At 37.1% G+C, this 20,348-nt stretch overlaps 1 protein-coding gene across 1 annotated transcript; it reads right to left on the bottom strand.

Moving 5' to 3' along the window:
* Positions 1–2,975: 2,975 nt before the first annotated feature.
* On the bottom strand, positions 2,976–10,470 carry LOC113347235 (alpha-mannosidase I MNS4-like). Its single transcript, XM_026590848.1, has 17 exons — positions 10,107–10,470; positions 9,442–9,561; positions 9,256–9,348; positions 8,596–8,682; positions 8,333–8,423; positions 7,982–8,037; positions 7,684–7,756; positions 7,395–7,504; positions 6,696–6,746; positions 6,392–6,480; positions 6,216–6,297; positions 6,014–6,127; positions 5,775–5,854; positions 5,080–5,215; positions 4,372–4,442; positions 3,759–4,005; positions 2,976–3,674 (listed from the first exon to the last, which is right to left on the bottom strand). Exons 1-17 carry the CDS (start codon positions 10,227–10,229, stop codon positions 3,408–3,410), a joined length of 1,890 nt encoding a protein of 629 aa, XP_026446633.1. The 5' UTR covers positions 10,230–10,470; the 3' UTR covers positions 2,976–3,407.
* Between the last annotated feature and the right edge of the window lie 9,878 nt (positions 10,471–20,348).

The raw sequence follows: 20,348 nt of genomic DNA, 5'->3' as shown, positions 1-20,348 counted from the left end.
ATCCCCTTTGCATAATGGTGTATTTTAATAGGTTCATAAAAGCTACAACCATTGATTGTACCACATGGAAGAAGGTTATTCTCCTCTGCTCACAATTGGCTCTGTGGAACAGTATCTTACCTTAATCTTGCTAGTTTTATCAAGATATAGAGATTTGAAAACTATTAAAATAAAATAAGACATGCCATACCGGAAAATAAATCTCCGGGTGAGTGTTTTTTTGTTAGACAATCACTATAATGGCTGAACTTCTTCTTGCTAACTTGCAAAAAATTGAAACTTCATAGTTCTCCAGTCTATTTTTGCTACCAGCCTAACAGATACAAACTTGTTACATACAATTAAATCTATCTAAATGGTAGTAGGTTTTTAAGCACTACGTAAATATGCAATTCAATAACAGCTGTCAGAAAATATGGTTCAAAAAGCCAGCATTACAGGATGGCCGTCTTGACACAAAAAAGCTAGCATTACAAGAGGTCCATCTTGATACTAAGCAATTTAAGTGGTTCAACATTGCATTGACGAGGTATACTGCAGTTCATTATTGTTAGAGCTTAGAACAACAAGTACAAGGCGGGCTCATTGAAACAGTTCTAGGAGTCCAAAGTATCACTAAGTATATGCTGTGTGACATATGCACCACTGTTTTATAGTTTTACAAAATGACCTCTCATATTTATTTAGATGTTCTACGGCTTATCCCACTGAGTATTATGGATAGACCAGAAGAAACACAGAGACACTAAGTTGCTCTGCAGTCTCTTTAATTGAAGAATAGATGCCCATGTGAACAATGAATTTTCAATTACAGCATCCTATAGTAGACTCGGAGATGCTTCATAAGAAAAGATAAACTGTTCAAAAGGTTTTCTAAAAGGTAAAACCCCATAATAAACATCTATACCAATTCGTTCAATAAAATTTCTGACTACAAATACTGAGACTTCTCAAACCCTGCAGTATATGCCAAACTGTTTTCAAAATCAACTACCAAGTTAACAGTTCCACATTGAAGATTATTGAGTGATCAGCTAAATAGAAATTAACAGTATCAAAGGAACATGAACATTGTTAAAACATAAATAATCTTATTATATAAGTTTTGGTGGACCTGCGTGAAGAAGGCAGTTTTGCCGCTTGACATAATTAAGTAGAACACCTGTTGACAGTAAGATGTACAAAATCATCTCTGCTGGAACCACTTGATAACTTGAGTCCCACATATGACTACTAGAAGACCAGTTATTAAGACTAAAAATGTTTTGGTTTCTTGACCACCTACAAAAACAGATAAAATTATATCAAACATGGCAATTTACACTAAGTGGGATGGAAGGAAACTATTTACCTGACATAGAAAATTCAACTCACCCAGCCTATGTACTGAAATGGAAATCCTTACAACTGTTTAAGTGGGCCTACATATGGATGGTTTTGTTTCAGAGTTCATGAAAGGTAAATGATGCAATAGATGATACAAACAAATAACGGGAATTCTGAGATCCATCGGAATTTTCTGATCTCCATTGTATAATCTCCCGACAGCGTCACATCTTCTCAATCTAAATGAAATGATGAATGATTATAAAACTAAATGTGACAAATTCATGAACCTCAAGCTGCAACTATATCCAATTAGAACCTCTGTTCTTTCTACCTCTTGCGAAATGATCCCACCTTCCAGCAGAAGCATAAAGGTTTGACAGAATAACATAATTACTAGTATAATCTGGTTTAATCTCAAATAACCATGTGGCTGCAATTTCAGCCAACTCCGTATTATTGTAAATAATACAAGCTGCAGGCAAAGAACTCCAGACTCTGAGTGTTTCTACATTGATATATCTACGATTTCTCAACACACCGGCACGTCATTAAGATCAATCTTACAAGCACAATTCCTTTCAGTCATTCGTTTAAGAAACCTATTTCCCCATTCACAAGACCTCCATGGTTACGGTCAAGACCGCAAGAAAAGTTACTCGAACAGGTTTAATATTTTCTTCCAGAATTTTGCCAAAAATGAGGACTTGCATAATTTGCCGTTTCATGATTTGCAAAAGCTGAGATCGTAGTGCTATAACAGGACAAGTTTTTCCTATTAGATTTCTGCAATAGTTGAAAAACCGTTTTCAACACTTCTACACTTTGCAAACATGTGTAGTATGTAACGAACTACTGACTAATCGTCAAGTGTTTCTGTCCCACATATCCATAAGAGAATTTCTTCTACTCTGGGTAAGATTCTTAATTGTGAGCAAGCTAAGATAATACCCCAAATAAGGATCTCAGTTGCCTAAACTCTCAGCTCTTTGAACTGTTCGCGAAGTACTAAGGCTTGATGAGGTTGTCCACTCTTCCCATCATTATAATAATTTTGGTTGAGGAATTCTGTCAAACATTTGTTTGGCATAATAATATACGGAGAATATATTTGAAAGAAGAAGATTGGATGGATCAAAAGATTAGCATGGAGACGGTTTAGTACGAGGCTCTGACAGCTCTCGAGAAGTTTTACTGTGACATAATGACTCGTCTGGTACCAAAAATGAAAATGGCTCCTTTATAGCCTTCGGATGATGCCTCTAATCTCCCAAAGCAATCACCATTCATAAAGGATATGGGTTTGGCGAAAAGGGGAGATATCGAGTCTAACATTGCATATCAAATGCAATGCGGTATGCTGCGCCTTGGCGGTGATCAAAGGACCCAACTATTTATCTAGCTTTTATCTCCACTTGATGAACCACTTGCTTTCCTAGTTTTTGAAAAAGCTTCCATTTTGTTACCTCCCTGCATACGTAAGCTGCTCAGCAGTCACCCCATACTTGATGAACCCACAGATCTGAATTCAAACCTAGCTTGTACCGAAAATTTGCTGGTCTTCTTTTGAGGAAGTCCCTGATAAGTAAAAACTCGATTCAAGCGAGGGCAGCTATATTAACATGATAAAATGGTACACATGTAAATTTCTTTAGCGATTCTTCATCAATCAATTTTTTTCTTAAAAAAAAAGTTTTTCCTTGTGTGTAATTTTTCATAAATTATCTGTATAACAGAGGTAGAGATGTTTTTAAGTAGTCACTAGTGCACAACTGCATACTATGATCCAGACAGTGAGCTGAAACTATTTAACTCTCTATACATGTATGAATTCCATACAACTCTCCTAAGCAAAATTAAGGAGCAACCCAAGGTAGACACCCCAATCGTCAGAAAATGAATTGATAATTTCTCCAGGGCACGTAGGGGGTATATTTTGGGTTCTGTTTCACATACAACCTACCTGCAGAGCTGGTCTATCATTCATCCCTGCACCCTAACCACAAAAAGACGATAGGGTGTTGGGAGGCCACATGTGAGGTTGAAACCATATCATACATCCATCTCTTTAACCGACTTTCTCAACTAGAAGCAGGCACATCGCCTTCATTTTTGGGATGGCCCGGATGGGTCACTTCTGAGCTGGTAGGACTAGGATCTTGTATGTCACCGAGGTCATTCTTCTCGGTTCGAGGTATGGATTTGGAGTTAGAAATAACCATCACAGAATTACTCTGCACCAAAGTAACTTCTTGTTGATTTGTTTGGTCAGCTTTGTGAGTTATATCTGTTTCAGCTAGATATGATATACCTAACTTCTGTCCATGAGTTAGTCCAGGGCAGAGACCCTGCGGAAACAAAAGAAAACATTCAAGGCATATAATAAAGCGCCAGTACATAGAAATGCTGCATAGAACACCCTACTGGCATACCTTAATCAACCCCGATCTGGAACCAGATCCATGGAATGTGTGGTCAGAAGAAAAACTAGTTGAACCCCAACTAAAGTGGAGCTTTGACCCATTACTTTCTTGAGAAGCATCATCTGAGGCATTGAAAGGTGATTTACGCCTTGCATCATAAGCTCTGCAGAATGCACCTAAATAAGAACACTGTTCATTTACCAGGGAAATTTCTGGCGTCGCAGGCAATAAGTGGCCTTCTGTGCTAAAAATGTACCTGCAGGAAGCGAAGACTAATATCAAACAAGAAAACCATGATGGACTTTTTCTCTGAGTTACTACTTATTACTTGATGAAATCAATCTAGTGAAACTTTGTCAATTGTTGAAAACTAGTGTGTTCAGCAGGAAAACCACAAACTCGAATTATGGAATTCAAACAGTCCACTCCACACCAACAATTGAACTAACACCACCGAAATGACTTCTTTCGGTGGGTTTCCACTTAAAAAGAAGTCCTTCTGTTCACCGCTTTTGACAGGAGGACTTAAACTGCTACAAGTGACTGACCCATGACCTCATGTGAGAAAACACCAAATAAATTAGTCTAGAGTCTAGACTCCATTGGATACATTTGCACTTACTTGTATGGCCCATTCTCGACAAGGTTGTCGGGTCCCGCAGCTAAGTCAAAAAGAAGCCACAAATATTTTACCTGTAAGGAGATTCATGATGCACGTAAATAAGAAACAGAAGCAAACATAATGAAACAGGAAAAAAATCTAAATATAAAGAAAAATGTAAGTATAATGCAAGGAGGACTGGTAGGCTCTTCAGCATTCCAGCATACTCATAAAAGGTAGTTACTCGGCACTGATGGTTCCTTAGTCACCAAATTGAGCAAACATGATCACTTAATTTACAGATATAGTTTGATTGTTAAACAGCCTTTGGTCTTGGATAGTCCCAAACAACTAAATCATCTAGGACCATTTTGCCTTATCTACACCATTGCCAGATGGTTGTACTACCAAGAGCTGGGTCAAGCGAGCATCGCCATATTGCCAAAATTAAAGTCAGTTATATTTAAGTGATTTTACAAATCCATCTGACTCATGGTATTCTTTTTCTGGCACAGTCCACCACTATTAACCAACCAATGTTACAAAATAAAGATCAGATGTTAAGATTTATATAGGCAAAACAACATTTGTCTTTGGGGCAGCAAATTAGTCAGGCAGGGTGGCCCCAGGGGGTGCTGTGAATGTGCAACCCAATTCCATAAAAAACAACAACTTCGCTGATACAAGAAACTAAAAAACACATTTTTAACTGCTAGTCATGGTCCTTACTGTTTCTGCGAGAAAGAAGCTTTCCATGTGGTCCTCTTGTACGTGGGACTCCACGTCTGATATATGGCAATACCCACACGCACACTTCGCTCCATATTGAAGGCTGGCAACCATATCCCGCCCAGCATCAAGATACCTACAATGAACAGCCAGATAAGCAGCAAAGTTAAGGATTTTCCCCTTTATTTTCTTAGGCCTTTTATTCATAACCAGATAGCTACTATGAAATTTACATGGTTGGCTTCTGTTCATTTTTCACTTTATTTTCTTAAGCCTTTATTCATAACCAGACAGCTACCATGAAATTTACATTTTTTTTTTTGAAGCAAAAATTTACATGGTTGGTTTCTATAGTTCTATTCAATATGGAAATAAACTTTATTTTGATGGCCAAACGATTCAGAATTCGACCACCCAAAATGCACAAACTTTTGCAACCCTCTGGTACACAATAGGCTTTTCACCTTCTCCTGAAGGAATGGAAATACACTAAATCTGCAAGACCTAGATAAAAGAAAGTGCAACCCCTATAAATTCTACAGATTTTTGTGTATTTTAGTAGCAAGATTTCTATAATGATGTTCCTTATTTCAAGAAACTTCTAACTAAATCATTTGTTAGAAAAACCTTCTAAACCTTCAAAGAACCACCAAACTTCGGAGTAAAACTAACAGTAAATCAAAATGAGACCTGACCTTGGATCTCTGGTCGCTTTGTACAGCCAATATGTGCTTTCGATTAACTCTGGACGAAGGGGATAACTCTTTTGACCATACTGTGCAATTCAAAGACTACAAGTCATATAGCAAAGAGAAATCCACACATAATACTATAGCGGAGTATTCTTTCATAAGTCTCTAGTTGCCTACAAAAGAAGAAACAGTAATTTACATGAATCGCAAAAGTTGAATTCTTGAGTGTTAAATGAACACACCTGGACAGTGAATGTAGCAAGATTAAATCCTTCTGGAGTGAAGCCGTATTTTTTCCAGACACTAAAAAAAGCAGCGTGCGTTCTAATCGCAGGGTCAATATCGCCAGCCAAAACCTTGCGAAGAAGAATATATTAAACTTCCCACGAATTAACTCCTCCAGGGATTAAAAGCCTCCAGGGATTATAAGAAATAATAAAGTACCTGAAGTCCTGGCCAGAATGCTTGCAGACTATTAAACAGTGGCCAGACAAGTTGAGCGGAGTTCATATTCACCTCTACGTACCTACAGATGTTTTAAAAGTACAATTTTCAAATGCATCAAGGTAACCTAACAAATGCTGGAATCATAAAGCCACAGGCAGATAACCGAATCTTACCAAGGATCGTTGTAGAGATAGTGCATTGCTGCCCTATAAGCTTCTTGGAACATAAATAGATATTCCTCATTTCCAAATAATATGTAGGCCTGAAGAACAAGATGCCAACAAAAGATACCCTGGTTATGAAAAAATCCTATAATACGTGCCTGTCTCAACTGACAACCATGTAGCCTTTATCTAAAAGCTGAAAGACAAACAGTAATTGGAATCTAAACCAGGAGAATTTACTTTCTACAATTTGATTCCCTAATAAATCCAGCTAGTGGAGATTTTGTCCAATATTGAGATAACTAGAACTTGCCTTCAGAAGATACTCGTAAAAGGAGTCGATACTTGTTCCTATTCCAGCGTCCTGCAAAGCAATTAAACATGGGAATATAACAAGATATAAATTTGTCATGTCAATAAGAGACTAACAAGTAAAAGGACAATCACATGAATTAACTCGTGAAAGAAAAAGAGAACTTAATGATGTCACAAATAAACTGAATATGACCATAATGTAACCAAGTCATTACATGAATCAAGAATAATTACCTTAAGTACAAGTATGACTTTTCTGATGGTACTTAAGCTACAATAGCTAATGGATTTTGCACTAAAAGTTGAATGTTACTAAATTAAACTGATCGATGGTCCATACTTAGCACAGTTGTTGAAACTTTAGAGTACAGTGCATCTTAAGCGACAGATATCATTCATCTAAGGAACAACGTCTTGTTAACAAAAACTGGAATTTCATTTTTGCTTCAATTTAAAATGTTCAAATATAATGGAAACATAAGAGCAAATAAAATCTTTACTTTTGTCTCGGTCAAAGTTGTAGGCACTGGACGGTGCCGATTCCTCATAGATATTATAACTATTCATGTCAAAAATAAAACAGGGTTGCAATTATTTGTTCTCGACCTACGAAAGACAAAGAGCCCCTCTGTCCAGCTCACAGAAAATACATTAGACAATCTTCAACATAAGAAACAATGGAGATAACAGGAGTTACCTTCTGTGTCCATTCACCTGTGAAAACGTTAATATGAGCGCCAACAAGGTCAAGTTTTGATCGGCGCGACCATAATCCCCGCACCGCATTCTTCGTAACTTGCTCATAAACTGCAGACAATCAAAACAAAATCGTACACGACTGTTACAGGAATCAGGCATAAAAGAGTAAAAAAACAAATAATCACAAGAAACAGAATTTAAACTTGCCATTTAATAAGACATACCATGATTGCTATAAAAACTTAACAAGAATCAACTCAAGTTACCCAACAACAGGTCGCAATTACCTGGATTGTTTGTCAAGCGACTTAGCACCCCAAATTCTAAAGTCAAAGTACCTCCACCAGCTGTTGAAGTTATCTACATACAAAAAACTGAGATGATTTAGGTTCATTGAGAAGTCATGATGATGACTATTTGGTTTTTCATACAATCCAGATGACTTCCACTAAAATCAATGAGTATAATTAGGTTCTCAACTAAATGCAGATCAGTATGTTCTATAGGCCAAATCCGTGGAAGGTCCCCTAAGGCTAATGAAACATCTAATATTTATGAGGGTCAAAAGAAACATAGAGACCTTGCCTTGCTTTCATCATCATCAACCCCATGCAATAAATTGACAGATCCAAATGGGATTCCTGCAATAAAACATATGTTACCAATAAAATTACATTTAGTCTACCATACTACAGTTACAAGAACAATCTGATGAGACGTAATGTTGTAGAAAACATTGGCAAGATACACAATGTTAATTAACAAGATCCACATTATCGAAACCACAAAGTCAGGTAACCCAAGAGTATTCATTTTAAGTACAGCTATAAAAACTATAAAGAGCCATATTCAACATGGTACACGGCAAAAAATGATAAGATTAACTAAATTTCCAGGCAAATCACTCAGTTCCCACAGAGGAAAAACAAGTTCTACCTGTAGGAGTGTCAAATGCTGGTAACAATCTTTGAGCTAGATCTTCAGATAAGTGGAGTAACTCGTCGTTGTACGATGGAACTCTCATTCCCTAAAATAGAAGTTGACCAAAGAGTTCATGAGATTTTTAACACTAAAGCCAGAAAGAAAGTTGAAGCAGCAAATCATTGTCACATTTGCAAAAACACAAACTGACTAACTACGTGAAGTTATGAGCTCATATGTTAGGTACCTCAAAGTTCAAATACAAATATAGAGCATACCGTAGCATAATCACTAGCAATAAGATGTGCGGAAAGCAAGCCTCCAAGTATCCTGATTGTTGTCTCAAACAATGATACAGTTTTATTCTGCAAATGGCCCAAACAAAATAAAATAGAATTCTTTTAGAATGACTTGTAACACATATTTTCAATGAATCTTTTTCAATTAAGCAAATCATAATACGAAAAGAGATTAGTCAACACTAGCAAACCAAACAAGAAAAGAGCATAATGAACTACAGAGCTGGTCTCTATACTTGACATTTACACCAAAAATAGGATTAATCATTAACCAATAAAAAAGCATCACATCTAGATATCGCAATGACATTTGCTCAGGATGGTAAATAGTTATACGTGCTATGACCTCATCAGTCTCAGTATCTCAGTAACTTTTCTTTGATGCACATTCATTCTGTTAAACTGTGCGGTGTGTATTCTGAAAAGGATGCTACTTCACCTCACACTATACACAAGTTTCATATTTTTCACCACAACCATATAGAAGATACGTAATAATGTAACAGGGCTTAAAGTGTCATGCATCATCATAAACATTAAACAGACAACCAAATCGCTTGTGAGAACAAAATAAAGGTTTATAACTTGAATAGGGTGTGTAGTTGAGATAACCGGATGATCACGACGATGACTACTTACAATATCAAAGCGAAGGTTTTTACCAATCCATTCAACAGAAGCAGAAAATCGCTCCCGGTCACCAAGTAATGCTAATGTATCCAGAGAATCAATCTGCCGAATTAGCAAAACCATAAATTATACTCTGCTAAGCCAGACCTTAAAAGAGAGCGCACTAGAGAAACAAGTGAGGATCAATCATCTTACGAGAGTTAAAGCATAACCACCAAGTGAATCTTCTCCTTTGCATGTTAGTGGTCTTAATTCGTCCAGTGGAAAAGCGTGGTCCATGTATCCGTTAAACGCATGATAGAACATTCCCCGCACCTATAAACAAGAGTATCTACACCTTAGTTCACCCCAAAACCTTAAGCCAGAGTTCATTGTAGAAGCAATGAAGTTTGGTTTCAGCCCATTATTCCATAAAGGAACATACAAGAGTTAATTGTACTAGGAAGTAGAAGCAATGAAGTTTGGTTTCAGCCAATTATTCCATAAAGGAACATACAATTCAAAGTCATCAACATGTTTTAGGCACAACACAAGAACTAAAAACAGAAATTATTAAATAATGCACAAAGTACATAAGAGAAAATTGTGAAAAAGCAACCTCATTTTATTAGTTGCCAAAATGAAAGAACTATAACCTAATGCCCCTACTGTGACTTTACAACATATTTTCAAGCCTTGCACCTCATAGTCAGTCTACTCTATCCTTTACTGTCGATACACCCATCAAAAAGATCGGGTTTTTGATAGTTTTTGAAAATTTTCACACAACAATTGTAAAATAAAAGTAGATTACAAAACCCTAGAAATTTAAGATAAATATATTTGGGAAATTAATACTCCAATTAATAAAGAAATTGTACCTCGTCCCTAAGTTGTTTAGCCTCATCCCGATCAACACCTACAGCAAGAGATTTATGGATAAAAAATGAGAGAACTATAAGGATAAAATGGAAGGTGAGGAGATTTGGGGGTGAGGGTTTCATTGAAGCCGCCGTATGGTTGCAAATCTGAGCCCGGTGCCCTTTTTTTTCTATTCAATTTTTCCCGTTAATCTGAGATTATTTAAAAATTTGTTAAAAAAAGGGGGAGTGTCACATGATAATGATCCGATCTAGATGAGGGAGGGAGGGATTGAGTGGGTGGAGGAGGGATATAACTTTGGCACCATTAACCTGGTTAGGGCAGGCGACTAAATTTTGTTGGTGCATGCAAGAGTTATTAGAGGATCTTTTCTTATGTTCTACAGCGAGAAAGAAATGTTGGTAAAGATTGGTAAAGAAATGTTGGTAAAGATTGGCCGTCTGAGTTGACTGAAGTCAAGATACTCAAAATTCGCAAATCACTCATCTATCTTGTTCTTGGGGAATAACAACGTGTTCTTGAACCTTACGTTCATCATCAAGTGGGTGAAATTAATTCAGATAGTGTTATAAACCTTGTAAGAAAAATATTTAAGTTCGATTTCCTGAGATTTTGTCTACCAAAGCTTGTCTTCTCACCGATCTCTCCCCACCTTTCTCAGAGTTCCTTTTTAGGTTATAATGTGACCAATGATTGATCAACAACAATCACCCAATGAACAGCGGCCGCCACAACCATCAGAGACATCATCACCCCTACCACCCATGCATCCCACGCCTAAAAAGCAACACAGATTCCCATTTTCTTCTCTTCTCACGAGAGAAGGTAATCATCATCCTTCTATTACCTACAAATCTCCTTTTTCCCCCATAAAAAATTACACCGCATCCTCGAACTCGTCGTCATATTCTTCTACAACATCTATTTTACTCCCCTCCACAACATCTTTACAAAAAGAACATAATCATCAGCACCTTCAAGAACAGAATCTCCATAAAGGGAAAGATTCATTTTACAGTATCAGCAACAGAACCTAAACCCATCATCCTCAATTTTTCACCATCCACATCATCTTCAACATAAAGATATTGTCCTTTTTAAACTCACAAAAAGGATGAAAGATCTCATGCAAGCTCACAAAGCCACTGTCTTGCAGTTATGGTGCTTTCTGCGAAGTTTAGCAAGTCAGGACTTTACCATGCTCTAAAGAAACACTGGCACCACCATCATGCAAGTTGAAACAATACCTAACTCGGAAGCGTTCAAAATGATCATGTTTCATGAAAGTGACAAGAATGCCATCCTTGCTCATGAACCATGGATTATCTCTAACCAGGTGGTATTATTTGAAGAGTACGGTAATTTTATGACTAATCCTAATAATTGTTTTCTTGTAGCAGTATTCTGGTTACAGGTTTTATATTTACCAATGTTTCTGGTGGACAAACTATCCATCGAGCAACTTTTGAGAAACGCTGGCACTGTTCTAGATGTAAACCTAATTTCAAACCTACCAAGAGCTAAACTGAAGATGAACTTGAAGAAACCCTTCTTACCAGGTGTTCTACTGGATGTTCAAGGACCAAGTAAGATACAATATGCTTATGAATATTTGCCTATGATATGCTACAGATGCGGATGCATTGGTCATATAGAAAATGAGTGCACCAAGTTCTTAAGAACTGACCATGCTCTCCAAGATGATCAGTTCCCGGACTTTCCCTACCATTGCCTCAACGGCACAATGAAAGCTCAACAACCTCTACCCCAAAACCCTAACACTCACATATCATCTTCATCTAACCAACCAACTAGAGCTTCGTCCTCAACCCAACAATCATGCTCAACAAACCAGGGAGAACCACAGATCTTACCTTAAGCCCAACCACTACCTTCACCACCACCACCACCTCAACCTCAACCACTACCTTCACCACCACTATAACCACCACCGATTCAACAAAACCTCCCAAGAGACAGTAGTAAAACCGATCCCAATTCACCTATCCAATGAGATGGATTTAGCAAGGACTCAATTGGACCCCAGTTCCACCAAATCCGGCTGCAAAGGGAACTGCGTCTCCGACTTCCAAAAAAGAAGAACATACTGACAAAGGCAAAGCTGCAGAAACTCGAGTACCCGAACCTTCTATCCATGCAACACAATCATAGGAACCTGCAAGCCGAAAGAATGTTGCTACTGACATACTGATCACCAAAGCCCATGAAGGAAAAATGGCCCGGCAACCACCAACCCAGATCCATTTCGGAGGTCCGGTCAAATATGGGATACATGTGTATGACACAACTGTACCTGGTACAGGAAGGATAGGGCAGGAAACTTCTGGCACGACACAAGACCATATTATCACCCGAATCTGAATTTCCACTTCATGAACATGGGCCCACAACCTAACCCACCAATTGGGCCGACACAAACCTCAGTCAATACCTCTCACCAATTTCTTTATTGTTAACTATGCTCAATTACTGACAAACTTTCTGCAGAAAGATGGGGCCCTAGTTAATATCCAAGTATCAAAGGTAAATGGATTTCCACGTGTGAAAGTGACTACTAGCCATTCCGAAAGGCCAACTACTGCACCTACACCGACACCAACTGATCAATCAACAACAGCGGGACAATCTCATGCTCCAACTGAACCTGTACCTAAAGTGGGACCTGCACTGATACAACCACTCAGGACATATAAAAGGAAAGTCCCGAGAGAATGAAATACCTACCCAGTTCATTGGACCCATTTCTTTGGTTAATACTTAATATTCATTTTGTTCCGATATTAGAAATTTAAGACCCCTCCCCCCCACCCCCGTGCATCTTCTAATCTCTCCACTCCTAACTTTGCAGCACCAACACCACCCCCAAAAATACATAAATTCAAGTCCCTCTCAGACCTCCTGAATGAATCACTCAGGCCTCCACCACCACAGTTTGAAGTACCTACTCAGAGGATCAGAAAACCAAGATCCATCATGTACATTAGCAGAGCTACACAACAAAACACCAAATCAACAACCGTACCAATGGCTGATGTTGTTGAAGATACTATACATCCATCCACAACAAGTTCAACTCCTACCCCAATATGGCATTTATATCTTGATGATGAAACTGAAATCATTGCTAACATTACACCTTTGCGAGTTGTTGGTCCTGACCAACACTCGCCATCAGTATGAATTACTTAGCATGGAATTGTCAAGGGGGTCACAACATCTTGACAATTCAAAAATTGCATGAGTACGTACGTAATTTTAGTCCTAGTCTCATATTTCTGTCAGAAACTTTATTATCTGCATCACATATCTCCTTTTTGCAATCTTTGTTAGGATATCATAAGAGTTTCACTGTTTCTTGTAATGGCCGTAAAGGTGAATTATGTTTGCTATGGAAATCCAACCTTACTGTGACGGTTCTAGTAGATAATCAAAGTTTAGTTCATGGTTACATTGTTCTGATAGCCTCATCGCAACCTTGGATGTTCACTAGTATTTACGGCCCACCGCAACCACAAGCAAGATGGGATTTCTGGAAAGCCTTCAACTCCATCATTCCTCAACATAATATTCCCTGATTACTCATGGGAGATTTCAATGAGGTACTGAACCAAATGGAGAAAAAAGGAGGGAGACCCGTAGGTAACAACCATGCAAACTTACTCAAGGAAGTTGTCGATACAAATGGCCTAATTGAATTGGGGTTTCAAGGAGATCCATATACTTGGACAAACAACCAACTGCGAGAAAATAAATGGAAATTCTAGATTGTGGACTCAGGAATAAATCATGGCTTGGCCTACACACACAAATGACAATTCAACACCTTCCCAGAATTGCGTCGGACCATGCACTTTTATTGCTGCGACAATGATTCTTCAGGCAACCATACTCAAAGAATTTCAAGATATAACATCTTTGGCTCTTACATCCACAAATGAAGGATGTGGTGCTCGAAGCATGGAACCGTTCATACTCAGCCTCCCCAACAATTAATCTTCTCAAAAAAATGCAAGACACGGCAAATGCACTTCAAGGATGGAGCAAAGCTACATTTTGGCATCTACCTACACTCATTAAAGACTCAGAACAGGCAATCCAGCAGGCCCAATCCAAGTGTGCTACCTCAACAGGCCCAGAACTACATTACTGGATGCAACACGAACAATACCTCAGACACACACATGCTATGCTATCCAACTGCTACGAGCTATATTGGAAGCAAAGGTCAAGAATTCAATAGCTTCAAGAGGGTGATCTAAATAATACATTCTTTCATACCAAGGCAACAATCCATCAACGCATAAAACCATATTTCGCAGCTACAGTATGAGCAAGGAGTGTGGATAACAGATCCAGTAGCAATAAAAATAATGATACTAGCATTCTACACCAAAAAATATGTAGCACCAGCAACAAACATTGACCTCTCCTTGTTTAATTGTATCTCTAACAGGTTATCCCACACATAATGCCAAATTCTAATTCAACCTGTCACAGAAACAGAAATTGAGAGAGCAGTCAAATCAATTGGTTCAGAAAAGGCACCGGGACCAGATGGATTTACAAGTAAGTTTTACACTACTTTTTGGACTTCAATCAAAACCCAAGTCATATCCATGATTCACCACTTGTTTACCCATTCCACTCTTGAGCACCCCATAAACCACAACAACATTACCTTGATCCCTAAAAACCAAAACCCAACAAACCAAGCGATTTTAGACCCATTGAACTCTTTAGTGTGAGTTACAAGATCATTGACAAAATTCTAGTTGATATAATCCGACAGTTGTTACAATTCATGATTAGCCCCTTCCAAAGTGCATTTGTCCATAATCGAGTCGTCCATGATAATGTAGTGATAGCCGCGGAGTTATTTCATCATATAAGAGAAACCCCACAACAAAAAAATAAAAAATTGCGCTAAAATTGGACATCAAAAAGGCCTATGACAGTCTAGATTGGGGTTTTATTAATCTCACCTTAGAAAACGTGGGCTTCCCGGCAATATTTATAGATTACATCATGAAATATGTCACCTCCGTTTTTGTTAGAGCATTGCTCGGTTGAACTCGCAAGCGTTGCTATCTCAAGCATGTTTGTCAAGTTTAGTTGTCAAAACTATAAGTCTTAATTTCTAGTCTACTTATAGCTATGTCTCGGATTAGGATAGAATGTGTAGTTGAGCTTTAGACTTCACGACATTCATCGATTGAAGACGAAGAACTACTAAGGAGAGCGTGTCGAACTTCATCAACAAAAAGTATATGGAGGCTTGAACTCATCTATCACTCAGAAGTCTATTATATTATATCTCATATTGAGACAAAGTCGTATAGCTATATATACTTTACATTATACACATTTGATATTTCGAGCTGAGTTTAACTCGCTTATATCTTTCTCGAGATATGTGTTAGAAAGATTTTTGCTTTAACCACGTTCATCATTATTCTTGACGAAAGTCAAAAGATGATCATGTGAAAATCACCAGGTAACATCTTACATGATTTGTGTGAGACAGTCATTTGATGTAGACTCAGAATGTTTCATATTGATCATTCGATCACATAAAAATTGCTTATAAGCTAATAGTTTGTGTGAGACAGTTATTGTCGTCTTCTAAGAATGTTTCAATGATTGAGATGGGAGTTAAGAGCTAAAACCCATGTCTGGATACATTACGGTTTGTGTACTTAATGTACGAACTATTTTGACGAAATTCAAGACAAGAAGTTTGCATACCCGTTCGCACACTTTTTCAACTATTTAAGTCAATGTACTTAAGTTTGCATACCCGTTCGCAAACTTATTTAACTATTCAAGTACGGGAACCAAGTTTGCGTACCCGTTCGTAAACAGTTTCAACTGAGTTCGGTCCGGAGCTAAAGTTTGCGTACCGTTTGCAAACTGTCGGCTTGTGACCAAATTCTAAAAGTTAAGTTTGCGTACCCATTTGTAAATTTAAGTGGTTCAAGTTCTAAAATTGGTTAAGTATGATTTCATACTCATGAACAAATATATTTATAAAATTAAGAAATGCAATCTTTGCAAATCTTGGCTAAAATTTTCATGAACTGATTCTTTTGAATCAATCCGATTTTGCTTCAAACGTGTCTTGTATAATTCTATAAGAATATAAATAATTGAATAACTCTATGAGTAACACAATTAGATTCATTTTTATTATCAATTGATCTAGAAGTGTTAAGATGAATATGGTTAAGAGAAAAGTGTTCATATGGCTAACTACGGTTGACTGTTATTGAACCAACTTAATATACACGTTTAGGTACGGTTACCTATATCTAAATGAAGGTATATTTCATTTGTGTGTAACAAGCTAATGACCATCTAATGGTAGAAAGATATTAGCTTGGATCTTGAATCAGGTTTCATCTAACGGTGAATATTGATTGCTTTGTTCCAAAGTTATCAAAACCTGATTTGGTGACTATATAAGGGAGAACTCTAGCAACTGGAAAACCTAATCCCCACACCTCCTATGTGATACTAGTTGCGACTAGAGTCGATTCTCCTTTAACCTAGGTTTTTCCTAAAACCATTATAGGTTAACGGCTTAAAGACTTCATTGGGATTCTGAAGCCAGACCCAACTACTTTCTTTGTAGTTGTGTGTCCTGATCTTACTTGTTCTATCGTATTGAGTATTATCTTCTCTAAGATTTGCTCGAGATTTATCTCCGATAGTTAAGATATAAAAAGTAATCACAAAGTTTTTCGTCTCATTCTTTGTGATTATACAATAACTTGTTCTACTACCATATAGTTAAGTTATTGTGAGGTGATTGATATTTCTAGGCTGCTCTTCGGGAATATAAGACCAGATTATCAATTGGTTCATGTTCACCTTGATTTATCAAAAGACGGAACAAAACTTCGTAGGTATTTCTGTGGGAGACAGATTTATCTATTAAAATATAATTTTCTGTGTGAGACAGATTTTTTTATCAAGTTTTCGACTTTGGGTCGTAGCAACTCTTTGCTGTGGGTGAGATCATCTAAGGGAATCAAGTGCGTAGAGTCCTGCTGGGATTCGGAGGCGTAAGGAATGCGATTGTACCTTAATCAGTGTGAGATTGGTTAGGGCTCAACTACATTCCAGTTCGAAGTTAACTTGTAGTAGGCTTGAGTCTGTAGCGGCTTAATACAGTGTGGTGTTCAAATCTGGACTAGGTTCCGGGATTTTTATGCATTTTCGGTTTCCTCGTTAACAAAACTTCAGGTGTCTGTGTTATTTCTTTTCAATTGGTAAATCCAACATTTGGTTGTTGATTGAAGTTGATTGACACTTGAACATTGGTCTTTGGTACCGTTCAAGTTGTTTGTCATAATAATCAGGCTCGCGAATTTCTATCTATTTGATTTGCTGATTACATTGAGAAACAAAGATAGAACTCTTGGATATATTTTCTTTGATTGAGTCTGACTGTCTAGTTGATTCTCTTGGAATTGCATTGGAGTTAGTCCATACAGATTTCCTAAACGAAATATTGGGTGTGGTTGCTAGCGCCCCCCACCCCACCCACACACACACACTTTTTGAATTGGTATCAGAGCAGGCAAACACGATAAATCTAATAAGTTTGTGTTTGTTTGATCCTAAAGACTGTCCCTATGGGAAATCACTTTGGGAAACTTGTTATGTGCATCTATGGTGCATACCATAAATCCTCAAAGATTGTTTAGAGTTTATTCTTCTCAGGACTGCTGGTCTCTCAAGATAATCTCACATCATCGAAGACGTTAGAAGTCCTAGATGATGGAAAACAATCTAAAGGAAAAATTAAAGATTCCTTTAAAAAAAAGTTCATTGCAGGAAACGTGTGCATAAAAGCTCAAGGATATGGAACCTCATTATACTTATTATTAATCTTTTTGAGGAACACTATCGTGATGGATCAATTGACAAAGATATGTTTATGGCTTTTGAAAACGTTTTTAAATATCCGGAACAACTTGTCTTGATTAAGGAAATGGTTTGTACTGGTAAAAATTGTGATTATGTCATTCGTGACAAACATTCGAGTTTTAGCAACTCAGTCAAAATCGATAAAAAAAATTTTACTGGTGGTGTTGCGAGTTTCAGTTATTGGAAAAATACTTCCTTTAATCATAAGAAAAAGGAATCAAAAATTTCAAATAAACCTGAGTATCATCATTAATATGATTATACTTCTGGTACATTTCACAAATATCGACCGGAGAAAGTGCATGGGGTTTCCTCTGCTCATCTAACCTCTTGTTAATAAGATTGGATTCACCCCATTTGTATATAACTTGAAGTGGGGCAAGTAACGGTTTGATTAGTTTTGTGTCTTTGTATTATGGGTTAGTTTTATTTTTGAAATTTATTTTTCCTTGAAGAAAAACTCATTTGACGAAATTGTTTTTTCCACCTGAGGTTAAATAATGTAGTTTTATACTACTTTATCTATCGCACTGTTAAATTCTCCTCAGTGTGCAAACTTTATGGTTCAAGTTTTGGAATTGGAGTCTTATTCCCCTTAATGGGTTACCGAACTTGTACGGGTCCAAGCCCACTACCGAGTTCTTTTAAGGGTTCTCGTACGCATACCATTCATCTTCATCTCTCTGTCCGAGTTCGTGAATAAGAGCATTTCTAGGGTTCACGAGGTTACTCCATTAAATCTGTTTTTTGTGGTCAATAAAGGACAAAGGTTTTTCATCATTCTCAAGGAGCATATCAAGTAAGAATTTCTCTTTCTTATTACTCTCAATTTTAGGGTTCATGGGGAAAATCAATAATGACGATAAGGATTCTAAGAAGATGTCAAAAAATCATGGTTCTTCCTCTCTTAGGAGTATGAACATACCAAGTAACCAAGATTATATTAGAATTAGATTCATCAACGATTCTAGTGTAAGATCTTTGAAAATATTTCTTCTTGTGATTTCATTCTAGAGAAGAAATTGGAATGTGGTCATGAAGAAGATTTGATTTGTTTTTGAGAAATATAATCTTGGTAACATCTTTAATGGTCTTGGTGAAGGTTTTGACTCTCTCACAAGAATCTTTTATGCTAACATCCATGATATTAATCTGGATGACTTAGAGTTCAATACTATGATAAACAGAAAAAGGATTCTTGTTGATAGAGAGTTGATTTCAAGGATTATTAAAATTCCTTTGGGTAATTTTTGCCTTCCTAGACCAAGAGGATAAAGACTATCTTATAAAAATCATATCTAATGGTCTTTGTGGCAGGAATGTTGATTGGTTTGAAGGGAAAATTCCTACACATGATCTTAATCTTGCTTTGATCATTTTCGGAAAACTTGGCATTTCTAATTTTTGTCCCTCCACAATTGAGAACTCTCGGTGGAGTCGTGATTTTGCGGAGTTAGTCTATTTCCTTGAATTGGGTGCTCAAGGTCTTGATATTTGTGGATTTATCATTTGTAAAATGATCCCGATGATGTCATCCAACAAGAATTTAGGTTTTCCTTGCTTAATTGAGCAAATATGTCGTGCACATTTCATTGCTTCCATTGGAAATTCTATTGGAACCCCCAAAATTGTTCGTTCGATTACTTTCAAACGTATGAAGACGAATGCTTGCAATAGACAAAGATGTGATTCCCTTGACGTTTCTTGTGATCCTACCACCTTGAGTCTTCTTCATCAAATTCACAAGGGTGTGCGTAAGATCAATTCCAAGGTAAAATGTGTGCATGAACAATTACATGTGATTCGTACAAAGTTTCCCGAAATCAAGGAAGAAATGGAAAAAGTTCAAGCCTCATGGATGGATTCCGATAATGAAGATGATGATTAGCTTCTCTATCTCTTATCATTTTTATTTTGTCTAAGAAACTTCTTATGAGAATTTATTCTTGCATTTTAATAAGGATAACTAGGGTTTGGAATAGCATATATTGTGATTACACATAGATATTGCCAACTATTTTCATCTTGCAATGTTTTTAGATTTAAATTCTAAGTTGGAAGATGATTTTGCAGTATTAATCTTTATTGGTTTCATCTATTGCAAAAATTGTTATGGGATATGTGTGTTTAGGTCCATTAACTATGATTGTCCCATTTATGTCAAAAGTTAAGTATATTATGTCATTATGCAAATATTGATAAAAGATAGAATGAAATTTTTTATATTCCGTAGTATTGATATTTCCCCGATCCACTTCTATGTGAAAGTACTGTATGGCTCCGTAAGT

Source organism: Papaver somniferum, chromosome 2 (genome assembly GCF_003573695.1).
Source record: "Papaver somniferum cultivar HN1 chromosome 2, ASM357369v1, whole genome shotgun sequence".
Classification (NCBI taxonomy): Eukaryota; Viridiplantae; Streptophyta; class Magnoliopsida; order Ranunculales; family Papaveraceae; genus Papaver; species Papaver somniferum.
This window is presented reverse-complemented; position numbering and strand designations above follow the sequence as displayed.